The sequence below is a fragment of the Canis lupus genome, chromosome 5 (genome assembly GCF_003254725.2).
Source record: "Canis lupus dingo isolate Sandy chromosome 5, ASM325472v2, whole genome shotgun sequence".
NCBI lineage: Eukaryota > Metazoa > Chordata > Mammalia > Carnivora > Canidae > Canis > Canis lupus.
In genome coordinates this window covers 46,805,008-46,825,489 of record NC_064247.1, presented here as the reverse complement: position 1 = coordinate 46,825,489, position 20,482 = coordinate 46,805,008, and the positions used below count along the sequence as shown (strand labels likewise).

Sequence of the window (20,482 nt, the reverse complement as noted above, 5' to 3'; positions counted from 1 at the left end):
AATATCTTGTATCTATTAGAAACCAATTTAAGAAGAGTCCACTTTGAGGGATTAGGTTCCAAAATACCAAAAATGTCTGATGAATTAAGATCACAGATATTGGCAATCCCAAGTACTTCTCTCAGACAGGGTTATTGGGATATTTTAATATAAAGATATTTAGATAATGCAAAAATGTTAAAGATTTCTCACTTCATGAATATACCTGCCAAAAAATGAACCCTTCTAAGTGATTTTCAAGTTTATTTTAGAGGGAAGGGTCGTTTCTGAGAAATGTAGTTTTCTGATACCAATAAACTTAGGTTTGCTTCTTAAAATGAAGAGAACAGGGTGTATGTTCATGTATCAAATATGAAGCCATTTTCCCTTGAGGCCTTAAGGAGGGGAGAAAAATCCCAGATGTAGCATTCTGTCCAAATGATAAACCACAACTAAGTGAGTGAAACATTTACAAAAGTCAAGACAGCCAAAGGAGCCTCTCTGTTCAATAGAAAGAGTAAAAGATGGATAGGATGTAACTAATGGTTAGAGTAACACAGGGGTTTCAAGTCTCAATTGGTCTCTCTCTGTTTTGTTCATTGGAAGATCAGGGCCACGTGTATCCCCCCTTTCTCCATGCGGCACCCCCCTTCCCCCATATAAACATTAGTTTTGTGTGTGGATCTTTCTGCTTTGTCCTTCATGTGGCCTCCAAGGGTGATAAAGCGAGAGTCATCTGATCTACAATGAAGAGAACTGGGAAATGATTCTTAGCAGACCCAGCTGTTCTGAAAGGCAAAAGCTTAGTGTATCAAGAGGTCAAACATATAGTAACTGACTTAATAGTATTAAGCACATACATACGTAAGTTGCATTACATATGCAACCAATCTACTTCTTAACCCTTTCCTGACTAATACAAGTTTATATGCTTTGGCTTACATCCTAAGGTTAGTTTTCACACAAAGGAATGCTAGAACACAAAGGAATTATCATTTTGGTATATTTTAGGTAATGTCCTATTATAAGGACTGTGTATCACAAAGTGTTCTTAATATTTGTTAGATTATCTTTATTTTATTTTATTTTATTTATTTTATTTTATTTTTTTGTTAGATTATCTTTAAAATCTTATGTAGTACCAATAAAATCATTAGTGAAGGGAATTCGATTTAATAGTTAATTGAGTTACTATTTAGTATCTATGTCATTTAATAGTTTTTAAAAACTCATTTTCATTTTAAGAGGTAAATCTGAAATTTCTCTAACTGGAAAATCAGTTATTTTCAAACTTAAATTTTGTTTTAGATTTTCATATAGTATTTTTATTTACATGATACCATAATATACAAATTTTATCAAGACTTAGGGCAAGTACCAAGGGAATGGCACTTTTTCCCTTGTAGAGATAATCAAAGAAAAATAGAGGTTTTAAAAAACCATGTTACCCAAGTTATAACACATCCTGTGATTCCCTCTTCCCTTTAATTTTGTGACAGTGCGACGATGATACAAAAGAACACCATAGAAAAATAGAAACTTAATGCTCCAAAGTAATTTTGAGGGGATCACATACTGACCCATAAGAAAGATCTCTTTAAATTCAGTAGAGTCTGTATAATTCAGTTTAAGAATAACTTCCTACTTAAAAATATATTTGTACTGAAAAATGCATTCCACTATTTTATAAAAGAAGGTGTGACAATTTTAAAACTTTGAAAATAGTTTTTCTATACTAGCATAGAAATAGGTAAAGTAGAAAAACTCATCCCTGAGATAGTGGCTACATAATAAACTCATAGAAAAATTTAAAAAGTTTAAAAAGAATCTAATATGCATCTGGGGCTTTCAATGGGAAAGTGGTACCTACTTCTACTCATTAAATTTAATCTGAGTCTTAAAACCTACACTTTTACCAAAGGTGCTCTTTTCATAAATGCTTCAAATCTATCTATAAAAGCTAAAAGTACACAGACGTGTATGTGACAGAGAACAGAAGTTAATATCCTCTCCTGCATGTTGGCTCACATTAAAGGGTCCAGGAGAAATGTATTATTTACATTGAGATTATCCACTGGTGTGTGTAGAAAGTTTAAATTAGCTGCAAGAAATTTTATCTAGACACACACCTGCCTAGTGCTCTGATCTGGTATTTACTGGGCAGATTAATTACAGACGTTTCTGTTCCTTTAAATACGGTCAGGCAGATGCAGACGAAGTTGGTGTTCAGAGTGGGCACATTTCTTCTAATGCCTGCAGGATAAATAGGATGGTTATTAGATCAAGAACTAGTTTCCAAATTAACATGCCTCTCATGCATTACTTCCATGGTTCAAGCACCCATTACCATGTGATCTGGCACCTAGAGGAGATACTGGCACTCTCATTTGTTCATTTTTGGGTCTTCTAACAAGATTCATCTTCATAAATAACTGTCAATAGGGTTACTCAGACATCGCACTCTCCACTTTGAAGATCGGTCTTGGGATACTTCTGAGAGATCTCTGAAACTCCTACATGACCCACTTGCTGAAAACACCAAAATCTACATGCCTTTGGTCTATAAGCCTTAAGGGCCTTTCAGCAGGTGTTTCCTCCAACAGCTGCCCCCCAAAAAAAGACCGTATTTACTGGCATTCCTATTCAGAGCATGTCCCTCGGGGGCCTCCCAGTGGTGGCAGACGTTCTTGCAGTTTGGCTCAGGACCTCTGGGTGAGGAAACCTCCCCCCCAAGCAGCCATTGGCAAGTGATAGCATGTTTCCCATAGGGCATCTGGACCTTTCACTCCTGAAATACCCCTTCCATGCTTATGTTTGCAGCTATTAAGAAGTAATGATGGTAGGCTCCTATATTTCCCTATTCATGAGAATCCACATATATTCTTTGTCCCAGGAGGTAGGTTGCCAACTTGACCATCCACATATATTCTTTGTCCCAGGAGGTAGGTTGCCAACTTGACCACCATCTCTTGCCAAGTTGAGCCTGGTCTGAATTCCTAGAGGAGATTTTAAGCACTCTAGTGTTCACTTGATATCCCTAGAGGTCACCGATCCAGAGTTATCAGAACTAATGACAATACTATACAGAAAAGTAAGACTATCATTAAATAGTTACTGTGGGGGAGGTGCTAGTTAAGCTTATCTTGTAGAATCCCACAAGGTAAGGATCAGTCCCATTTTATAGTTAAGGTTTAGGGGAGCCAAGTGCCTTATTAAGGCCACAGAGCTAAGTAGGTAGCAGAACTGGTGCTAGATATGTAATCCAAATCCTGTTCTCTGTTATAATGCCAGACCATGCAAAGGAGTTTTACAAGTTGATCAGGGCTGCTAGAAGTGTTGAGAAAGATTCTGAGGCCAAATTCAGGATCCAGCAAAAACAAATAACTGTGTTCAATGTGATAATATGTCACAACACAAGACTACAGTAGCATTAATATTATCTCTACACTGCCCTACTGGTTCTGGAGATGAATATCTCAGAACACAAATGAAAAGCAATTTAGATATAGTGATGCAGTTCATGAGCAGTATTTTGACAGGAATTATCCTTCATATAGCAATTATATTCTTTCTAAGACATATTTTTGGATTGTTACTTCCCTAATAATCTTCACTGGTCTACTTTTGCCTAATGAATAAAGTCTGAACCTATTAAGCCTGGTGATCATAGCTATCAATGACGTGGTCCAACCTACTATTGTTCAGTCATTCTACTATTCTGCCTTTTTTGTTCATGTTATTCTATCTGGTATGTTTATGCAGCCCATCAAAATGACCCATTTCTCAAATTCAGGCTTCCTAGTAAAGTACAGAGTTTCCACTACTAGGGTCCAGACGGTCCTCTGTCAGAGATAATGTAGAGTGGAATAACTAGAATTGATTTTAAAATCATGAACTCTTAAATAATGACCTAATCACTCCATCCTGAGGTGATCGATGTTTGTTGTGTATTCGTATACTATTGCTTATTCTTCACTTGGTTCTTAGAAAGGAAGGTTTATAATCCTTAGTCTGAAGAGGAAGGAACTGTCAGCTCTTCTGCTCTCTATACCCTATGGAAGAGTGACAAACTTGATTGGCCAAAGTCCAGAACATCAACACATTTCACTAGTAATAATACATGTCACTTTTTTTTTTCTAAAGATTTTATTTATTTATTCATGAGAGACACACGGCGGCGGGGGGGTGGGGGGTGGGATGGCGGGGCAGAGGGAGAAGCAGACTCCCTGGAGGGAACCCGATGTGGGACTCCATCCTGGGACTTCAGGATCACCCCCTGGGCTGAAGGCAGGGGTTAAACTGCTGAGCCACTCAAGGATCCCCGTATGTCACTCTTATACCTCTTTCCCACTATTCAGTTTCCCTTTCACTGTCTCCTCTCAAGTCCAGTGGGTCTTTGTGCTTCCTAATTTCATCCTGTAAGGATACCAGCCCATTCTATTGATCTCATCTGCAATCAAGCATAGGTATGTCTGTGGTCTTTGCATTGTAGAGGCACATGGACATGGGGTCTACTTCAAAGATACAGCTTTCTCCTCAGGTTCAAGATTGGGATTCACAGCGTTCAAGATTTAGACTCAGTATGGGAGAGGAGGTTCCACTTCTGTCTTAGGCACACTCCACATTAGTTACCCTAATCTTCTATCAGAGGGCCTGCCATGTTGAGGTTATCAATTCCTCCACTAATAAAGTTGATACTTTGATTCTCAATGGACTCATAATCCCTTTTTGTGCTTGCTGTTGGCCAGAATCCTGGAAAGAAGTGGGTCTGAACTTGTATTGCTTATCATAGCTTGGCTTATATTATTGTTTTGTGTATATAATATAAATCTTGTATCTTTAGCTTGATTAATCAACTAGGTTTTAGAAGGTTGGCATTATGCAAGTGCTCTATTTTTTTTTTAAGATTTTATTTATTCATGACAGACACAGAAAGAGAAAGAGAGAGAGAGAGAGAGAGGCAGAGACACAGTCAGAGGGAGAAGCAGGATCCACGTAGGGAGCCCGACGTGGGACTCAATCCTGGGTCTACGGGATCATACCCCAGGCTGAAGGCGGCGCCAAACCACTGGGCGATCGGGGCTGCCCAAGTGCTCTGTTTATACTAAGCCTCTACTTTTGTTTACCAAGTGATTTATCCAGTTGTTTCTAGATAAATTATCCCAATATCTCCTGCAGTGTCCTCTGTTAATATTAGCCCAAATCATGCTCCCCCACCCCTTTGCTGGTCTTTGTACTGCTACTGTCTAAGTCTGTGACCCATAGGTAGCTGTCTCTCTTATTGTAACATTATTTTATAAAGGCTTTGCTTGTTAAAGGCTCTGGGAGTGAATTTGTATGGGTTATTTCCCCCACTGAACAATAAATATCAGGCGGAATAATCACATAAGTGTGAGAGGGGGCAGGACTTGATGTGCAGACAGGGGAGTTGGCCACAATGGCATCAGGAGTACTGTGCCAGTCAGAAGTTTCTAAGGCACGGGACAAAATCAGAATTTAATACCCTCGCTTAGTCATACCAGTTGGGCAGCTATGACAAATGCATAAAAAAGGAACAACGAGACAACATGGAAAAGAGGGATCTGAGAAAGCCTACTGTAAGGTGAGTTATAAGTAGGTTTTGAAAGATGGGTAAAGTTTTGATAAGAAAACATGTCAAGCAGAGGAGAGACAAGAACAAAGATAAAGGAATGAGAAATGTTCTCTCTGAGGAATGTGTCTGAAGAATGGCACATCATCTGGAGTGACTGAGGCACCAGGACAAGGTAAGCTGTGGTCACATTAGGGAGAGTGTTGAATGTAATAGAAATTTGGATTTTACTGTGAATACGGCAGATTGGTATCTTCTTAGGCATAATTTTTCAAGTAGCAGGACAGGCTATAGGGGAAAGAGACCAAGGGGGCAGAGAGGCAGATTACAATGGGGAGGATAATCTGGATGAGAGGTCAGGAAGGAATAACCTAGTACAGGGGGCATGGAAAGAAGAGGTAAACATTTTTAGAAGTGATCTGGCCTGGCAGCAGTTGCATATGAGGGCACAAAGAAGGACAGAATTTTGAGGTTTTGAGTCTTATCACTGGATACATGTAATCCCTAAAAAGGCAAATGAGAAAGAATTTTTTTTGGGGGGGAATGATGAAATCAGCACACTTGGGGCAAAACATATGGCAGCTGAGTTGTGAGTTTATACCTCAGAAAGATGGTCAACATCGATTCGGAAGCCATAAGCTGCATTAAGGTGAGAACTAAAGTCAAGGAATGGGTAGGGTAAGATTATGAAGAAAGTGCCAAAGTAAGAAAAAAAATCAAAAGAACCCAGGAAAATGCCTCAAAGGTAAAGTCCAGTTTCATTTCATTGTTATTTCTCTCCAACGCTTCCCACTAAATGGGAAGTTGAGTGGCAGGACAACCTTCATTCTTGACAGTTTTTTGTTAAATACTATTCATATTAAAGACTCAGAAGACCACCCCTAATGTTCTAATCTTTATTAGGATCCAGGAACACAAAGCTATTCTCAGTACTTTAAGTTCCCCAAAGTTCAAATGAGACCATCAAATACTCAATATGTATGTTATTTGCCAGATGTATAACTGTAACTATGTATTTAGGATCTCCATCTAATAGTTATCTGTTGGATTGCCATGGGCCAGAAATTGTATAAAATGTTTAACCTATAATGAGTACATATGTATATGCATATATATTAGATCCTTACTATTTAACAGGTTCTAAAACCTTTGACCAGTAGTGACACCTGACAATCGTAGTTTACTATTGTGACTGGGCAAAGCAAAGATTCTGGTGCCAGCCTACTCAGCTTAGTATCCTGGCTTTGTCTCTTAGATCATTCTAGGACAAGGTTATTAACATCTTTGTACTTGTTTCCTTAACTATAAAATAAAGGTGATAATTGTATGTCATGTAAATTGCTGAAAAGGTTAAATGGAATATGTATAAGGTACTTACAATAGTACCTGGCATATTGACAGTGCTTAATGAATGTCAGCTATTTTTACAAACTATAGTTTGTGGACACCTGAGTGGCTCAGTGGTTGAGTGTCTGCCTTTGGCTCAGGGTGTGATCCTGGGAACCAGGATGGAGTCCTGCATGGGGCTTCCCCGCGGGGAGCCTGCTTCTCCCTCTGCCTGTGTCTCTGCCTCTCTCTCTCTGTTTCTCATGAATAAATAAATAAATCTTAAAAAAAAAAAACACCTATTATTTGTTACATACAACAGAATAAACATTTTAATGAAGGAAAGTGACACAATTTTGTGTATATTTTGCAAATATTTTTTAAAGTTAGGAAGCTAATACTAATCATTTGAAATACAATTACCTTTTTTTAAAAATTTTTAAATTTTTATTTATTTATGATAGTCACACAGAGAGAGAGAGAGAGAGAGAGAGAGAGAGAGAGAGAGGCAGAGACATAGGCAGAGGGAGAAGCAGGCTCCATGCACCGGGAGCCCGACGTGGGATTCGATCCCGGGTCTCCAGGATCGTGCCCTGGGCCAAAGGCAGGTGCTAAACCGCTGCGCCACCCAGGGTTCCCTGAAATACAATTTCCAAAGAAATGTATTTTCACTATAGAATTTATTTTGCATTAATATTTTTCCCTAAGAGACAGTAGGCAACATCTAGTTAGCTTCTAAGAATCTTATTTAATATTGATGCCACTAAGTCTGGGATAGGCTAGTTCTTTTTTCTTTTTTTAATATTTTATTTAATTAAATAAATACATCACCTTCGGCCCAGGGTGTGATCCTGGAGTCCCAGGATCGAGTCCCACATCAGGCTCCCTGCATGGAGCCTGCTTTTCCCTCTGCCTATGTCTCTGCCTCTCTCTCTGTGTCTCTCATGAATAAATAAATAAAATCTTAAAGAAAAAAAAAAGATGCTAAATTAAGAGCGCTCTAAATATTAACCTAAAAATATGCACTTGACTTTTAAAGCTAGGCTGATGAGCTCAACGGTTCTTTTCAATCAGCTTCTAACTCGCACATCCTGTCAGACTGTCCTTTTATAATTTATAAAAATAGATTCAATATAATTTCAAAAACACTTCCAAAGCTCATGTCCCTATTTTCTTCATAGACACACAATACCAAATTTGATAATATAAGTAAAATGTTTCCATCTGAACAAAACAGTGAAATTTCACAAGGCTAATAACCTTAGTTAGAAAGGTGAAACCCTACCTCAGTTTAAAATGCCTTTAAGGAATTCATAGCTGTCAAGATGATGCAATTCTATAAGAAAAAAGATTTTTTTCAGAAAACATTTCAAAGTAAGTTGTCACAATATGTGATACAGAATAAATGCTGAATCAAATGAAATTAAAGAACCCAAACATAAAGTTTTTTTTACATTATAAACAGCTTCAGGGTTATAAATTCTCATTTCAACATTTTACTGATTTGCCCAATTCTGTTTCAGAATGTACATTTAAGAATTTAGGACAAAAAGTGCCCCAAAACTTATTAATATAATTATTATGATTATTATGTGATTATGCTTTATTATAATTATTTGTCTTTTGTGACAGATTCTATAATCATGAGGGCAGGACTATGTCTGCCTTGGTCATTACCGTATCCCCAGTGCTAGAACAGTGCCTGGCTCATAGTAGGCATGCAGTAAGTATTAAATGGATGAAGCATGTAAGGAGATAGTAATTTATAAGTATTTGAAAATATTTAAATTCCTTTAAAAAATTCTTAGAGTTGCATTTGTCTTTATTTTTTCACTGAACATGCACTATGGACCTTCTATCAGGTTCTATACTAGGCTCTGGGGCTATACTATAGAGATACGACTTTTGTTTGCCAAGGAGGAGCCCAGGAGGAGCCATATAATCGGACAATTACAATACACTACAACTCTACAACATAATACATTTATAAACATTCAGACAAGTGTTGTAGAAGGCCAGAAGAAAAAGTAATTTAACTTTACCTAGGCAAGTTGGGGAGAGTTTCATAAAAGATGTGACATCTGAGGCTGATCTTAAAGAATGAGCAGGAGGAATCTGCTAGACAGAGAAGGAAGAAAGAGCAATCCAGGTAGAGAGAGAAGCAGTAGAGAGGCCTGGAGTTCACAAAGAGAGAGATTCCAGAGAGGTGAAGCATATGGTATGAACAGTATAAATTAAAAAATGCTTCTTTTCCTCTTGTATGAGTCTGAGCTGGAGGAAAAATTCACCCAATACTTTTTACAGAAGTCCTGCTTTTAACTATATAATTATCTATGTAACACTATAAATATCTGCTTTATCATTCTATGTGTGTGTTTAATACATAAGCCACTTAGAAAATTTATCTAACTCTTTTTTTGAAGAGATTTTTGACTACTCTAAGAGTTAAAACAGGGGAAAAAAATGTTCACCTGTCAGGTGACATAAAACCAATTTCTACTAACTGTGCCAGAATAATTTTTCTCCATCTCAAGAACGGTTAGTCTTCAGTCTGTTCATTACTGTCTTTTTATAGTATTTTTATTTAATAAAACCTATTAAGACTACCATACAAATCTCTTTACTTATGCTTTTATCTTTTAACTGATCAATTTTTATATTGCTGACATCCCTTCTTCACCATTTGCTCATTTAAAAATTCATAGTATGTGAGATATGTCTCTGGAGAAAATGTCTATAAAATTTGTTACAGCTGGCAAATGTGTATGAGTCAGTGATAGCACATGACTAAATGCTTCACAGAAAATAAAATTTGTTTCTGTAGTAAGCAGAACTGTTTAAATGTTATTTATTTTTATGTTTCAAAGAAAATATATTGTGAAGTGCTGCATTGATTTAATACGCAACAATGTCTGTGTACATGCTGTAGAAGGAAAATTTATGAAACCTTTGCACAACTCCTTTAATTGAATTTTCCAAATCTCTCACCACACACAAATAATCAATATCTTCTGCAGAGAAAACCAGTCAGAATTATTACAGTCTTTCGTTTCAATTTTGTTGTCATCAGCACATACAGAGCACCTGGATATTTGTAATGTCTGATAGCAAGTTATTTACACCTCTTAAACATATAATTGCTATTAAGTGAGTTAAAATCTACGGTTAAATTTTTTTTACTGATTATTTAAAAGATAAAAACTATCATACTTCTAAAGAAGTATACAAAAATTTGAATCATGGAAGAAATTATTTAAAAGGCTTTGAAAAGTAATAAATCAATTTGTTTTTCCTTAAATTGTAGACAAATCTCAAGTAAGCAGTCAAAATGTATCCCCAAAACAGTGATGAATAGTGTAAGACAAGGGCATTAACATTATTAATAGGAAAGATATGAACCAAGTACAACATGACAGGAGAATTCTGATAAAGAGCTAGGACTACAATTGTACATTATGTAGATTTGTGTCACCAAAACTAATATCTCCAATTTTTATCTTCAGATAAACCAAGAACATGAAGGCACAGGAAGGAATTTTTGTTTCTTCTAAAACGCATCATGTCTATGCTTCAAACTTTAGTGCTTTTAAAACTGAAGTATTTATTTGAAAAAAGATACCGTTTAATGTTAGGATATAAAAAACTAAAAGGATAGTAGTCTTCTAGGGAGTAAAATTATTTGGCTGATATGATAAATACATTTTCAAGCCTGAGTGGGGGAAAGAACAACATATCTTTAAATTAAAAAATACTTCTGTGGGTGGTTAGAATGAAAGGGCAGTATCAAACTATTTCATAGTCAGAACAGAAAGAGCTTAAAATTTGTCCTGTAGTCCAAGAATTCGAAAACTTTAAAATCCTATAACCCAGATGAATTTAATAATGTAAGACAGTAAGTTAGCTAAAGAAAACAGAAACGTTATAGCATGTACTTTTCTTCTGAAGGCCATGGCTAGAAATTCTGAAATATTTTGTATTACAAACAGCTGAGACAATCAACTTTTTTGAACAATTGTAAAGTTCACATGGTTACATTTCATTTCAAATATGCATACTGCAACCTACACAATTATTCTCAAAACAGATAAAATATGTTTTGGACTAAAGCTAATGTGTCTAGATTTCATATCTTGGCAACTGTTCTACAATTTGCTTACATTCTTTTGAAAAACATTTTGTTTACTGGAAGTACTGGTCTTAGACAAACAATGATGGTATTTTCTAATATTTCCAGAAAAAATGAAAATACTAAGTGCTATATAATGCCCTCTATTGACTTAGGAATATTTGTATCAAGTTGTTTTAAGTAGAGGTTGATTATGTAAAGTAAATAAATTTCATGCCTTACCATGTGATGATAATGTGACATTCCATCTGTATCAACCCATTGAATGGTCATGTTTTAAATCTTTAGCATAACAAATTAAGAATAATTATGAAAATTCACATCCAAATGTAACAGAAAAAGGACCTTTCATCTCATTATTTTTCTAAGAGTCATAAAGCCAATATTATTAAGGAAAATGAAGTTAGGCTTACTTCCTAAGTAACTGAAAAAAGAAAGAAAGCCTTCCTTTAAGAAATTTGTATTTAGCAAGGGAGAGCCTCTTTTATTCATATGCTCTATCAAAGCAGCCCCTGATTTGCAACATCCAGTTCTTTTGAAAACTATGAAAATCTCAGTGTACCTTTTCATGTTATTGTATATGTTTTAATTTCCTCTGTAAAGCCTTAAAAAATGTGTCAGATGTCTATTTATTTAAAACACTAGCATGTTATTTTTACAATTGTACTTCTCTGTAATAAAGGCTGCAACTGATGCTAAACAAGCTAGCTAGCAGTGACATGGAAAAATAAACAGAACCAGGGGGCTGACCTGAAGGAGCAACAATAGCCTAAATGTTGGAATTTTCCTGATATTGTCTATTTTAACTATTCTAGGAAAATTTTATGATAATCTGAAGGACATTCTTTTGACTGTGAAAAAAGTAATTTGTTCTTATTTTAAGTACCTAATAAAACAAATCCCATATATTTTATAGGAGTTATTTTTAACATTACATAACTTCTAATATTATCAAGATTCCCCAAATATTTTAAAATTTAAGCAATTATGGATAATAGCATAGTGAAAGTAAAGTAGAAATTTCTATAAAAGGCTAAAGGCTAGATCCCCAAATTTTTTATTTATCCCCAAATTAGATTGAGATGTCAAAAACACTAGCTAAATCCTTGTAAAATGAATATACAAATAAAAAGGGTTTAAAGTTGTTAACTCAGCAAAAAATTATATATACATATATAAATGTGTCGATGTGCATCATCTTTAATCAAAAACCAAAATAAAAAAATGCATCATGAGCTATAGAGAGAAGAGGAAAAAACACTCAGTAAAAACACTCAAATTTTAAAGGAAATAAGTTTCAAAAGATTTTTTAGGCAACAATACTTTAAAAAAAATCAACTGAGGGAATCCCTGGGTGGCTCAGTGGTTTAGCGCCTGCCTTTGGCCCAGGGTGTGATCCTGGAGTCCTGGGATCGAGTCCCACATCAGGCTCCCTGCGTGGAGCCTGCTTCTCCCTCTGCCTGTGTCTCTGCCTCTCTCTCCTCTCTCTGTGACTGTCATGAATAAATAAATAAAAAAATCTTTAAAAAAATATTAATTGAAAAGCTAATGAAGATCTGAATACCTCAGGAAATATAAAGAGCTAATTCAGCTCTTGCCAAGAAACAAATGGAAGATGACATATATTCTAATATATATTTCTACAGCTATTATATATTTTATATATATTTAGATTCAGTTTTCATTTTGACCACAACAAATAATCAATGCTTATTAGAAATTTTATTTTTTATTTTATTTTATTTATTTTTATTTATTTATGATAGTCACACAGAGAGAGAGAGAGAGGCAGAGACATAGACGGAGAAGCAGGCTCCATGCACCGGGAGCCCGACGTGGGATTCGATCCCGGGTCTCCAGGATCGCGCCCTGGGCCAAAGGCAGGCGCCAACCGCTGCGCCACCCAGGGTTCCCTTATTAGAAATTTTAAAACATGATTTAGTCACAGGATCTCCTTTATGCATGAACAAACACTCAGTCCTTAGGGAAAACCTGGTAATGGGCAAGTCAGTTTTAATGCCTAAAATCCTAGAAAATAGTTTTAAAGCTGGTCATGCATAAACACACAAAGAATTGGTATATAATAGATAACTGAAAGGAGATAACTTTTAATACATGGAATATACCTTTAATGTCTTAATAAATGTTTAGGGAAGGAAACAATAGTTTTGGAAATTTCTTCCCCAATATTAAAGTGACAATTCACTTATTTATTCTATAATTTTCCCTTCCTCATTTCTCAAAAATTGGTGAAAGCCAACTCTGTAAAGCCTAATTCTGGTCACTTCTAGGAAGTTACAGATTGAAAAAAAAATCCACACCATTGGCACATAATATATAGATTTCCTCTGGTTGGGAAATAATCAACAATCTAATTTCCCATTTATGATCCTCTAAAACTTCTCAAGGAAAAAGAAACTGAAACCACTGAAATCCAGCTACACATTATAATCAAGTTTCACAGTATAGGAAAGAAAAGGTCTTAAGCCTTTTCTAAGAGCTAACTTCATATTCTTAAATTCTTGGGATCACAGTGGAAGTTAACTCTGCTCCATTGAATGGTTCGGGAAACCTGCTCAGCTCTCTTCCTTCATGAGCTTTGGAGGAGTCCTGCCAGGGCTATTGCCCTATATTACCAGGTGGCCTTTGGAAATAACAGGGAATCCTAGTACTTTCCATGCAAACTCATCACTGGCTTGTTAAAGATCCTAAATAAAAAAATAAAAATAAAAAAAATAAAAAAATAAAAAATAAAGATCCTAAATATAATCCAATATGCTAGATTGGTTGAAGTGGTTTCAGTTTTGCCTCATTTGAATCTAAAAGCTGGGTTGACTAAGTGATTTCATTTGTTGTAGGAAGAGGCAACATGGAACAATGGAAAAAAACCATACTTTTTTGAGGTTAGACTGGTCTTTAGTTGGAATTCCTGCTCTGACATTTAAATAGCAGTGTGTTGGGCAGCCTGGGTGGCTCAGCGGTTTAGCACTGCCTTCAGCCCACGGTGTGATCCTGGAGACCCAGGATCAAGTCCCATGTTGGGCTCCCTGCATGGAGGCTGCTTCTCCCTCTGCCTGTGTCTCTGCCTCTCTCTCTCTCTCTCTCTCTGTCTCTCATGAATAAATAAAATCTTTTTAAAAAATTTAAAAAAAATAGCAGTGTGTTTGGGCACGTTACTTAACATTTTTTGTTTTTGTTCCTTATCTATAATGACAGTGATAATAGATATCATGCAGAGTAGAGGTAAAGATCTGCTGATCCTAGTGCTGGGAACTTAGAATTACTGGTCCTCAATAATTGGTAGTCATTGGTATTCAAAAATGGTAGACTAAAACATAGCTACCCGCTTAAAGGCCTAGTTCCACTTGCAGAGATTGCAAAATGGCATTTATGTCAGTAATATTAAAAAGATCCCTCTTAAGTTGGTCTAAAGGTTTTAATATTTTATAGTCCATGATCATTTTGCTTACTGAGGTATGGACGTGCATGTGTTATGGGAAGCCTGCTAATTTAGTTTCCCATGCTGTGAAATGCTCAGAGGCATATGAGTTCACAGTAGATCAAACATCATTAATGATCTGAAAGTTTTCAAAACGCTGGTTACAAAGTAACTTTTTATGCTTTGTGTAATCCTAATTCACCATTAAAAAAGTTGCTATATATTAATGCTTGTTCCTATTTGTCTGTATGCTCAAGAAGAACTTTTAATAAAAAGACAAAATCTAAATCTTAAACTGAAAATTATATTTCAAAACATATTTTAAAAGTTTAATAATCAGAGAAGTTATCTTATCAGACATGGCCTGCCAAATTCAGTATAAGGTTTTCAAATGAGATTTATGATCTTTTAAGAAGACCACAGTAAAAAAGGACTCATGATGATTGGCCAAATGAGATGAAAGGATCTTTTTTTTTTTTTTTTTTTTTTTTTTAAATTTATTTATTCATGATAGTCACACGGAGAGAAAGAGAGAGGCAGAGACACAGGCAGAGGGAGAAGCAGGCTCCAAGCACCGGGAGCCCGATGTGGGATTCGATCCCAGGTCTCCAGGATCGCGCCCTGGGCCAAAGGCAGGCGCCAAACCGCTGCGCTACCCAGGGATCCCAGGATCTTTTAATATAAATGAAAACACAACTCTTTACCTTTGTTGGAAAATTCTGAACACTTCTTTTCGAACAGTTTTTGTTCTGTTACTTTTATCACTAAAAGAACAAAAACAAAAATACTCATGTTATGAATTAGCATAGAATATGAATAATTTCTCATCCTTGGATAACTTCATGAGAAAAAGATAATTTGAAGTAATACATAATAGGTATCGAGTACAAAATGTAATACCTTATTTTATCTTATTTAAAGAATAAGCACCAGATTTTTAAAAAGCCTGATTATCAGGCTGAAGGCATATTCTTTTCCTTCATATTCAACAAGAATCTCTGAAGTAACATATCCTGGGAAAAGATATATGCTTCTTATAATTTTTTTTCTTTTAAGATTCTATTTATTTATTCACGAGAGACACAGAGAGAGAGAGAGGGAGGCAGAGACAAAGGCAGAGGGAGAAGCAGGCTCCATGCAGGGAGCCTGACGTGGGACTTGATCCCGGGTCTTCAGGATCACACCCTGGGCCAAAGGCAGGCGCTAAACTGCAGAGCCACCCAGGGATCCCTATAATTTTTTTTTTTTTAAAGATTTTATTTACTTATTCATGACAGACACAGAGAGAGAGAGAGGCAGAGACACAGGCAGAGGGAGAAGCAGACTCCATGCAGGGAGCCCGACATGGGACTCGATCACGGGTCTTCAGGATCATACCCCAGGCCGAAGGCGGCGCTAAACCGCTGGGCCATCAGGGCTGCCCAGCTTATTCTTTAAATAAGATTTCCATTACATGTCCAGTAGTGCCATATATAAAAAAGTCTATCAGATTTAAATTTGAGAAAGATTATTGAGTTTATCTCTAAACCTGAAAACATTAGATATATTCTAATGTTTAGAAATAAGGAATCAGAGAGATGCCACTGAAAACCCATGAATTTTTCTTACTTAGCTCTTTCGTTTTCCGCATTTCTCTTTGTAAGAAACAGGATGCACAGGAGATACCAAGGATATTTTCAAGCTCTCTACTGCCCTCCAAAGCCTAAAAGAAAGACATCTTAAATGAGTTAAGTTCTCTACATATAGAGCATTACTGGTAAGTCTAGTTATCAGTAATGTTCCTTTCATTACTGTTCCTTTCATCTGAAAAACTTAAACTCTGTGGTAAGAAATTTAACTTTTGCTGGCAGGTCAACACTGCAAACTTTAAAATGTGAAAAAGCCAGATATTACTAAAAGATTATGGTTAGTGTTCATATAAGAAAAGAAATTCTCATGAAAAGTAAATTAGACATATTCCCTGCAAATTCTTTCCTGGATTGGATTCTCCAATCTGGGGCTTCTTTCCTATTTTCTTTTTTCAAATGGAGTAGTAGACATATGAAAAATTATACGCCCCAAAGGAAAAAAAAAAGTTAACCTGGGCAGCCCTGGTGGCTCAGCAGTTTAGCGCCGCCTTTGGCCCGGGGCGTGATCTTGGAAACCTGGGATCGAGTCCCATGTCAGGCTCCCTGCATGGAGCCTGTTTCTTCCTCTGCCTGTGTCTCTGCCTCTCTCTCTCTCTGTGTCTCTCATGAATAAATAAATAAAATTTATTTTATTTATAAACTTCAAAAAAAAGCTAACCTGTATACTGCTTAAATTTTGCATTATTTCCATGATTTCTTCTGATGATTTCTCAACTTTAGATAGCAACATCATGAATCTATAAATGAAAAAAAAAAATTAGCAAGATGAAGCATTTAAAATAGCAAGTCATTTTCACACCTTTAATTCTTTTAAAAAGATCTCAGATTCAGTTTTCTAATCCTTTTCTTTACAAAGGAGTGAAAGATGTAAATGTCTTTCATCCCTTTACAAACCAACCTGTCTTTGGGATTTTTGCTTTCATTTCCTCTGAACAGTGGGAGAAGATGTGAAGATCTAGTTAGTTGGCTTGCTCCTTTCTCCACAGTTCCACTTTGAGAACCCTAATATACCATCTCCTTATTTACCTTGATCTGAGTCAGGGTTACCCAGGAATTATTTTAAATAAAAAAGTAAGTTTGATGGCTTTAATAATTTCAGAGTGAAAAAAGGTTACAAAGGCATTCTTTTAAATTTGAAAACAAAGAAAACTTCATTTGTAATCTTATCTCTGAACATATCCCTAGTTAGCATGTTAGCATACAGGAAAAATTCTCTTAGGTATTTTAAAAACAATTTCTATAATTTTATATCATACTTTCTTTCCTTAATATAATATAATACATATACTTTTTGGCCACATCACCCATATGTTTATAATTTTAAAGGCTGCACAATATTATATCTAGTAAACATGCCAAAGATGATTTAACTATTCCCTTATTGTCCAATTTTATGATCTCATAGCTGTATATGATAATCTACATCAGTGCAGTCTAATAGAAATAAAATGTATGCCACAAATGTAATTTAAAATTTTCTAGTAGATACATGGAAAGAAGTAAAAAGAAGTGAACTTAATTTTAATAATATATTTTATTTAACAAACATATCTAAAGTATTATCATTTCAACATGTAATCAATAAAAATTATTCATGAGATATTGTATGCTTTTTTTTAAAAAATCCAGTGTGTACTTTACACTCATAGCACATCTCATTTCAGACTAGTCACATTTCAAATGCTCATTAGCCATGTGTGGCTGGCTAGTGACTACTGTTTCAGAGACCACAAATCTATGCTATTGACTTTATGAAAAAAAAAAAAAAGAAATTTTATTTAAATGCTTTTCAAAATTACATCAATATTATCCATTAACATTTCTGTGCTATTAAAAATAAGACTGGTATGTTAAATCTTCATATGCAATGAATATGTACAATATGTTCCCTCCAAGTAAAATACATGAAGTATGCAAATAAGGAATGAAAAACAGCATTTATGCAAAAACTAAAATTTATGTGAGGAAAATGGAATTGCAGGTGATCTTTTTTCTTTAAATATTTTCCTTGATTATCAAGTATTTTCTTTTTTTTTTTTTAAAGATTTTTTATTTATTTATTCACGATAGTCACAGAGGAGAGAGAGAGAGAGAGAGAGAGAGAGAGAGGCAGAGACACAGGCAGAGGGAGAGGCAGGCTCCATGCACCGGGAGCCTGACGTGGGATTCGATCCTGGGTCTCCAGGATCGCGCCCTGGGCCAAAGGCAGGCGCCAAACCGCTGCGCCACCCAGGGATCCCTATCAAGTATTTTCAATGAAAAGCCTTACTTGCTTATCACTTGAACCTCAGTTTGAAAGAGTGTCATAAAAGAAATCCAGCTCCTTCCATTGAGCTCCAAAAGCCTCAAGGAGCAAGAGGGCTTAAGTGACTCCCACCCAGGCTGGGAACCTCCAGTTTCCCCTACATTAACCAATGCTACTACTGCCTCAAGGGGGCAAAGCTGAGGCAAACGGGCTACTTCACCATGAGAAGCATTCCGAAGGGCTCTTTACCTTGCCTTCTTTTCCTGGGAGGACTGAAGTGGCAGATTCTCTCAACACTATCTTACCACACCTTAAGGAACTGATGATACTCCTTGTTGACCCTCATGTAATTATGTGGGAAGGGTGGGTCCTGCAGGGCTGCTATCTTGAATGACTCCAAGGGGCTCTCTGTTCAGATAGAGTAAGATGTAAATGGAGTCCCCAGGAATTGTGCAATGTAATATCCCCAAAGGGTCTGTTAGTATTTCTGCCTCTCAAATTAAGATAGTTATTGAGGGGCTCAGTTAGGCAAACTGTTTTTGACAACCTTGGAGAGCTAGCTGTATGGCCTGAGTATCAAATAACTGGGGAAACTATTTTCCAGGATATCCTTCACATGCCTGAGCTGCTTTTAGAGGAAAACTTGTCTTCACTGCATGACCAATGGACTAGTTGACAATACATCATTCTTCTCATTTTTATTTTTTTAATTTTAATTTAATTTTTAAGTAAACTCTACATCTAACATGGGGCTCAACTCATGATTCTGAGATCAAGAGTTGCATGCTCTACTGACTGAGTCAGCCAGGTGACCCCCATTTTTATTTTAATCTCCTTCTTCTCTTCCTCCTTCTTTTACTTCTTCCTAGATGAAATCAACTCCTCCCATCCTGACTGCAACCAGTTTCATGGAATGGGTACACACATATATTTCAAACCATTCTGTTACAAACTTTAAATATATATAATTTTATTTGTCAATTACACTTCAATAAAGCTGGGGATAATAACAAAAAGAAAAAGAAGTCCCTTAACCTTCTGCCACACACATGTCCTTCTAATGTGTAATCCTAGATTTCCTATTTGTTTTCTTCACTCTCTGGCCCAAGCTGTGAGTGCTACAGGAATCTTACATCAGTACTGATGGTTAATATTACAAGTATATGATTTGCTTGGCCCTTGAGGGCCCTTAATTCTTTTACTTAATTTAATGAATTTTCCCCCCATAAATCATTGCTCAAAATAATGGTCCAAACCCAATCTCTACTCCTCCGTACTGAAATTAAACTCTTATATTCAGATTTCTGCCTTACCACTCTACTGGTACTATACTCTCAAAGGCCACAAATGAACTCGTAATTAATTCCATTACCAAAAACTTATATCAAAAGTCACTATTTGTAAGAGACTATATTTGTATATAATTTCAAGAAACCTGAAAGTTATATGTACATTACAGGGACAAAATCCTCAGATTTCCTTTATCCTCTTAATACTTACTGTCTTTTTTTTTTTTTAATATTTATTTATCTATTTATCATAGACAGAGAGAGAGAGAGAGAGAGAGAGAGAGAGAGGCAGAGACACAGGAGGAGGGAGAAGCAGGCTCCATGCCGGGAGCCTGACGCGGGACCCGATCCCGGGACTCCAGGATCGCACCCTGGGCCAAAGGCAAGCGCTAAACCACCGAGCCACCCAGGGATCCCCCTACTTACTATGTCTTATAGAGAAAAAGGTAAATAGGTCACAGAACCTCTACTTATCTGTTTATACTTATACTTATTCTGTTTATCTAAACTGATTATTTTGGATGATAGCTGGACTGTAATGATGAAATATATTGCTAAGTTTCTTTGAGCTCTTTCTAAAGTCAAAGCATGGTACTTGTTACTTCACAAGCTATATCTTAATCTTAAAAATAACTCTTTGGTAAATATCTCCATTTTACATATATGGAAACTAAAACACTAATTACTCACAGTTACATAGAAAGGAACATAGTCATTGTGCATTCTTTGGGATTTTCTATATATAGCATCATGTTTTACTTCTTATAACAGCATATGTGTGAATCTACAACCTGAAAATAAAAAGTTTAATGGAAGTAAACCCTGCAGAAGGATAGTCTCCATTATTGCATTTTCATAGC

General features: G+C 36.0%; 1 protein-coding gene across 14 annotated transcripts in view; it reads right to left on the bottom strand.

Annotated features, from left to right (window-relative positions):
* Positions 1 to 1,276: 1,276 nt before the first annotated feature.
* The window catches only part of LOC112647155 (integrin subunit beta 3 binding protein), a 70,158-nt gene continuing 50,952 nt past the window's right edge, over positions 1,277 to 20,482 (bottom strand). For 8 of the 14 annotated variants that reach the window (XM_035715748.2, XM_025427921.3, XM_025427917.3 and 5 more), the window contains 4 exons: positions 16,747 to 16,825; positions 16,069 to 16,162; positions 15,165 to 15,224; positions 1,277 to 2,232 (listed from right to left, as the gene is read on the bottom strand). In XM_035715748.2, coding sequence (XP_035571641.1) covers positions 2,093 to 2,232; positions 15,165 to 15,224; positions 16,069 to 16,162; positions 16,747 to 16,825 — 373 coding nt within the window. In that variant the 3' untranslated portion in view covers positions 1,277 to 2,092. Of the gene's footprint in view, positions 2,233 to 7,364; positions 7,534 to 8,180; positions 8,232 to 8,937; positions 9,070 to 15,164; positions 15,225 to 16,068; positions 16,163 to 16,746; positions 16,826 to 20,482 lie in introns of those variants that run through there. The other 6 variants (XM_025427919.3, XM_049109532.1, XM_025427923.3 and 3 more) reach the window with 6 other exon arrangements.